The 6126-nt window shown below is 45.6% G+C and overlaps 1 protein-coding gene across 1 annotated transcript; it reads right to left on the reverse strand.

The window, feature by feature from the left end:
- Positions 1 to 552: 552 nt before the first annotated feature.
- LOC109429164 (beta-1,3-glucan-binding protein) lies at positions 553 to 2339 on the reverse strand. The gene is made up of 2 exons (XM_019705029.3): positions 1600 to 2339; positions 553 to 1540 (listed from the first exon to the last, which is right to left on the reverse strand). The coding sequence occupies exons 1-2, from the start codon at positions 1957 to 1959 to the stop codon at positions 587 to 589; spliced, it is 1314 nt and encodes a 437-aa protein (XP_019560574.3). The 5' UTR covers positions 1960 to 2339; the 3' UTR covers positions 553 to 586.
- Positions 2340 to 6126: the final 3787 nt, after the last annotated feature.

Below are 6126 nucleotides of genomic sequence, written 5' to 3' on the forward strand. Positions count from 1 at the left end.
GCGGTTTAAAAAAGAAGATGTAAAAAGCATTGCTACTTATATAATTCTTATTATATCATGTTTCCAAACAAGCTCTAGCTATGCCAATGAGCAAAACTATCACTGCTAAATGAATCCGGTAACAAAAACTTGGTTCATGGTAATTACATTACCGGCTTCCAGTCTTTTGTAATTGTAATCAACAACAGACAACAGACTGGAAGCTATTACCCCAAACCGACATATCACAGTCGCATTCTCTAAGATAGTTGAATGAAACTGTCATCATTCAAAGATTTGGTTTTTATCCTGTTGGAAAAGCAGGGCTGTGCCATTTTTTCTCTCTTTAGGAGCATCCGAATTTGTTTCGGTATGTTTCGTAGGGAGTGATAGAAGGCATTTTAGAGAATTCAAATTCGCAACCAACATTTTTACCAGAAACATATTGTTTGGAGTACTTGCGTTCAATGAGTTCAGACCTTCTTCTTCTTTGTAGCTCTACGTTCCTACCTTCATTCGTGGCTGTCCTTCCTTAATTTCGTGGCCGTCATCTAATTCAAGTACGTTATGAAATTTCCTGCTAAAATTTTATTTATATCTGTCTAAACTACAAAGCCCAGACTCTCACATAATCCACTTGGAAAGAGGACTCCTTGCCTCTGTTTTCGCCCATGCGCCAAGTCGGGACCCAATAATTCCTGCCATTCCAGAAGTCACGGGCTGCAGTTGGCGAGGTGTTTGCCCAAGGCTTACCGCGGGCACCATTGGTCGCCGGTGGAACATCTGGGAAGAAACCGTTGGTTCCTCCGACAGCCAAATTCATAATGATGTAGAACTCTTGATCGAATGGAGCCATGTTGGTGGCATGCATCCAAGGATTCTCGGAAGCTGGCGAAGTAGTAACAAAGCCACCCTTAGCCCAGAATCCGGCACCAGCGTCATTTCGTCGGAGCACTTGGTTGTCCACGCTGAACGTAATGTGATCTTGGGTCCATTCGAGCTGGTACAAATGGAAACCGTTGTTGAAGCCTTGTCCGGCAGCTGAATTTCTGTAAGCAACTGTGGTGGCCCAACCATTCTGATCCGGGTTAGGTCCAAAGTGCAAAGTAGAACCAACTTGTTCAACACCAATATGTACGCCTCCATTGCGGTAGTCAATGTTACCACGCGATTCCATCAGATCGATTTCGCCAGAGGCCGGCCACGATCCATAGACTTGACGTTTCGGCAAAAGCCAAAGAGCAGGCCATAACCAGTCTCCAGTTGGTACCTTCGCTCTAACTTCCATGCGTCCATACTTGAAGTTGAATGATTCCACGGTTCGTACCCGAGCACTTTTGATTGGGTTGATGATGTTATTAACATTTCCAGCACGTTCACAACCATAGAAGAATGGACCAGTGCACAGATCAGCCGGTTGACCTCCATGAAGGTTCAAGGTTCCACTGCTCAGGAAGCCTTCGCCAGTATCGTCAGCAACCAAAGTGGGACGAATGTAGAAAATACCGTTTTCGCAGTAAGAGTTCGCTCGGTTGTTGGTATACCATTGGAATTCCCAGTTCTGTGGGATATTGTTTCAATTAGAATAGTAATGATTTCACATTTGAATGTTGAACTTACACCACCACCGGCTAGAGTATTTTCGTGTTCCCATTTCTCTAAATCCAAAAAGTTGAAGTTATCTTCGAAGATAAGATCTCCAGAGCAGTATGGACCGGCGCGTGCTTGACTTCCGCTAGCAGTTGTCGGCGAAGCTACACACTTCGGGGCACTTTCTTCGGCTAGTGTCACTGCCAGAAGGCACGCTAACATTAGAACAATTTTCATTTTAAACGACTTTGGCGCTACATAAAAGAGCACTAATCGGATTTGGCCTAAACTGTTTACTTTTATACCAATGGATAATCGATATATTATCTTATCATCGGTTATCATCATGTGTATTATTCTGTTGTCTATAGCGTCCCCCAGCAAAGGCATCAAGTTTGTATTATTTTGGAGATTGTAAGTCGATTAAGTTCGCTTCGTAATGGCTATAGATAAGAATTGACATGCACTGTTTGAGTGTCAGGGTGTTCCATCATCAGCTTAATGCTACTGTAGTACAACAGGTCGTTTAACGACTCCTGTGGTATCTGATCAATGGGACGTGACTCTGATAAGCATCTGTTTGGAATTTTACAACTCATGAAATCTATTAATGGAAAAAGCTTTTGTGTACTTTGGATACTCCTATAGGGATGTATGGGAAAAGTGAGCACTTTTCGTTTGTTTGGCATTTTTCGACTAGAACTGGATGTTATTGCGTTGAGACGGGCTTGAAGATCCTGGGTTCAACCCTTGGCGCGTCTCCCTTCACCTACTGTGTATCTTTCTATCTTCTTACTCTTTTTCGCTTCTCTATCCATAGCCATCACTAGAACAGAAACGGGTTGAAAAAGCCGTTTCCCTCGCTTCCAACTTAACCCGGCAGCGGTCGCGTCGTGTACTGAGTACACGCACCATGAAAAATGCACGCTTGTGGTACACAACGTGAGCGCAGCGTCGCTGCAGGTTATCAAAGACGCAAAGAGCAGTCGAGGGTTAAGAGTCGGTGCTCAGTGTCAATCATACAACGCCTACAAGTTATGCAACCAAGCTAAATGTACCGCTTCTCCTTCAGAGTGATCAATCAATCAATCGATCACCTAAATATAGCCCCTATCCATGGATCGCATCACCGACCAAAGGTCCCAGATCTCACATCCTTCCCTACTAATAAAATATCCCATCCATGCTGGTTAGGGACGCAGCGTGCTCTCGGTCTTTAGTAGTAACAAACATTACACTCTAACATTTTTTCCCTTCCCAACTGAATGTAAGGCCATAGCCGACGCCGGTATTGATCCAAAATGTATGAGCTACTTAGATTGCACTTTGAGAATCAGCAATTCATACCAGTTCAGATCAATCCCGGAGGAGCAACCATTGACATGTATATTCAGTCTAATCTAAGCGAAGGTAGAACTGGATGTTATTGCGTTGAAACGGCTGCCTCAGTCTTATTATATTAACGATTAATTTTATTCTACTCGACTATTGACATTAAGACTGAGATAGCCGTTTCAACCCAATTTATTTATTTATTTTTTATATCAGCCGACTGTCGTTCGTTGTCGATCGGCCGTTGATGAAACCGACTCTATGAACTACTTAGCTTTAGATCACAAACAATGGAAGATGATCTGGTATAGCATTTGCAGGTGGCATTCAAAATTCAATCGATTGGAAGTTCTGATCTCTCCTTCCACTCCTGTGGTAACGGACAGAGACTCCTAAGATGTTACGCCAGGCATACCACACGGATTTAGTGCACGTTCAGCGTGGCTGTCTGGGTCATATTGACCCCAACGTCATATTAAGGATAAGATAAAGTATAATCAACAATAGTACGCCATAATACTCGGTACGTGGCTGCCGGTCTGCGTCCTCGCCCTCGGTCACACCCAATGCTCGCCAAGTCACGCTCCGCATGGTTCGCTCATCGGACCTTCATGCGCCCCGCACCTTCTTGTGCCATACGGATCGTTAACGAAAACCAACTTTACAGGGTTGTTGTGCGCTATTTTTCCAACATGCCCTGTCCACGATATATATCCGGCTTTAGCCACCTTCTGGACATCGGATGCGCCGTAGAGTGCAGCAAGCTCGTGGTACATCCTTCTCAGCCACACACTGTTCTCCTGCATACCGCCAAAGATCGCCCTTGATACGCGTCACCCGAAAACTCCGAGTGCTTGCAGGTCTTTCTCGAGCATGGTCCATGTCTTGTGTTCGAGAACCATCGCTCGTATAAGCATTTTGTACATGGTGCTTTTGGTGCGGGGTTGAACCATTTTAGAAGGACGCTTTTTCGAGAGCCCGTATTAGGCACGACTACCACTGGTGATGAGCTTTCGAATTTCGCGGCTTACATAGCTGTCAGCCGTCAGTGAGGATCCCAGATAGATGAATTCTTACAGCACCTCAAAAGTATCTCCGTCTATCGTGACATTACTACATATTTAGCTAGATGGATCCGATTGTGTTCGCGTTCGGTAGCATGTACTTTGCCTCTGATGCATTCACCACCAGTACGACTTTTGCAGCTTCGTGTTTCATGCGGGCGTACAACTCTGCCACCGTTCTAAATTTTCTGGCAATAATGTCCATGTTGTGCGCAAACCACACAAATTGACAAATTTGTGAAAACCGTACCCCGGCTGTTGAGCTAGGCTCATCGCATTGCACATACCAGAGCGATATGTTGAAGAGTATGCATGAGAGGCCGTTACATTGTCGCAGTCCCCGGTGATATTCAAATGAACTAAATAGTTCACTGGAAACTCTTACGCAGTTATGCACACCGTTCATCTTTGCTTTGGTCAGTCTGGTCAGTTAGCCCAGGAAGCTCTGGGCGGTCGATACTGTCGTAAGCTGCCTTGAAGTCGATGAACAAGCGATGCGTTGGGAGCTGATATTCACGGCATTTTTAAAGGATTTGACGGAAGTTGATCTGGGATAGCACTTTTTAGGCGACATTCAAAATGGTGATCGCTCTGAAGTTCTCACATTCAAAATGGTCGCCTTTCTTGTAAATGAGGCAGAATACTCCTTCCTTCCACATCTGCGGTAGCTGTTCGGTTCCCTAGACCCTATCAACTATCAACTAATGCAAACAGGGGGGGGGGACAAAAAAGTTGTGGGTCCATCTTGATGAGTTCAGAATCCTTAATTTCTCTCAGCGTGGGAGTTGGATAATTTCCGTTCTCCGCAGCACTGGCATAATCTCCTCCGTTGCGGTGGTCTCCTGTGCCCACATTCTGCACGGCATTCATGTGCACACTGAAGTGCTGTTTCCACCTTTCGACCACCTCACATCCGTCCGTCAATAGGCTCCCGTCCTTATCATTGCATATTTTGGCTCGTGGTGGCACAAAGCCGTTGTGGGATGCGTTAAGCCCCATTCCGTGTTTCTTGGCAACGGCACAGCACTTCCATTTCCTTGCACTTCGCTTTTTACAGGCGGCGCTTTTTCACCGGAAAGAATCAGTTCTGTTATTCGTAACTTTTCACGTTCTGCCGGTTTCCTTGCTGCAGCATAACCACCCGCGCTGCGTTCTTCTTCTCCAAAATCGCTCTGCACTCCTTGTCGAACCATTCGTTTCGTCGATTCCTTTCCACGTACCCGATAGTGCTCTCGATTGAGTCGTTAATCACTGCTTTTACTGCACTCCATTAGACCTCTAGAGGGGCCTGAGCTCGGCTAGCAACGATGTATCGAGATTCTGAGCAATTGAGGCGACATCTAGTTGCTTCAGTCAGGTTGCAACGTGATGGTCGCCGGTACCGTACACTGTTGATGACGGAAAGTTTTGATCTCAATTTGACCATCACCACGTAGTGGTCGGAGTCGATGCTCCTGACGTCGATAATGTCGAAGAAGTGCCGTCCGTCAACCAGAACGTGGTCGATTTGTGATTCCATCTGAGATCATTACTAGGTGTAACGATAAAGGATCCCGTGTGCTACGCATGGCTAGGTTTTTTGAGGCGGCGAAATCGATGAGTCGTAGGCCTATTTCATTCGTCAGCTGACAGGTCTGAATTCCTTCTCTTAGCATACCTGACCGTTTAGATCTCCTGTGATAATCGTGACGTTGTGATCAGTAGCGTGCGCAGCTTTTTCTTTTTTCTCACTCACTCTCGTAAACAAACACGAGAAAGAAAAGGATGAAAGAGGGGGTACTGCGCACGCTAGTGATCGTGACTCGGGCAGCGGTCGTACTCGCATTCGAGCTGCGCGTGAAATGCGTCCTTGTCATCACCAGTGCATCCGGATAGTGGGCTGTGCACGTTGGTTATGCTGAAGTTGAGGAATTTAAACCTTGATCCACAATCTGCACATATTTTTGTCGATCGGCCACTAACCCATTACGCACCTCTAAATACCGCCCATCACGATGAAAGCTGTTTAGGGCTTGCATGCCGCACCATGTATTTTGTCCAACACACCGAGTCTCCAATAGCGATTTCTTTTATGTTGCTGACGCCATTGCCATTGCGTTGGCATACCTAGGTTTGTATTTCTATCTTATTTTAATATTTTCGTTGCCATTCTTTTAATTTG

The sequence above is a fragment of the Aedes albopictus genome, chromosome 3 (assembly GCF_035046485.1).
Source record: "Aedes albopictus strain Foshan chromosome 3, AalbF5, whole genome shotgun sequence".
Classification (NCBI taxonomy): Eukaryota; Metazoa; Arthropoda; class Insecta; order Diptera; family Culicidae; genus Aedes; species Aedes albopictus.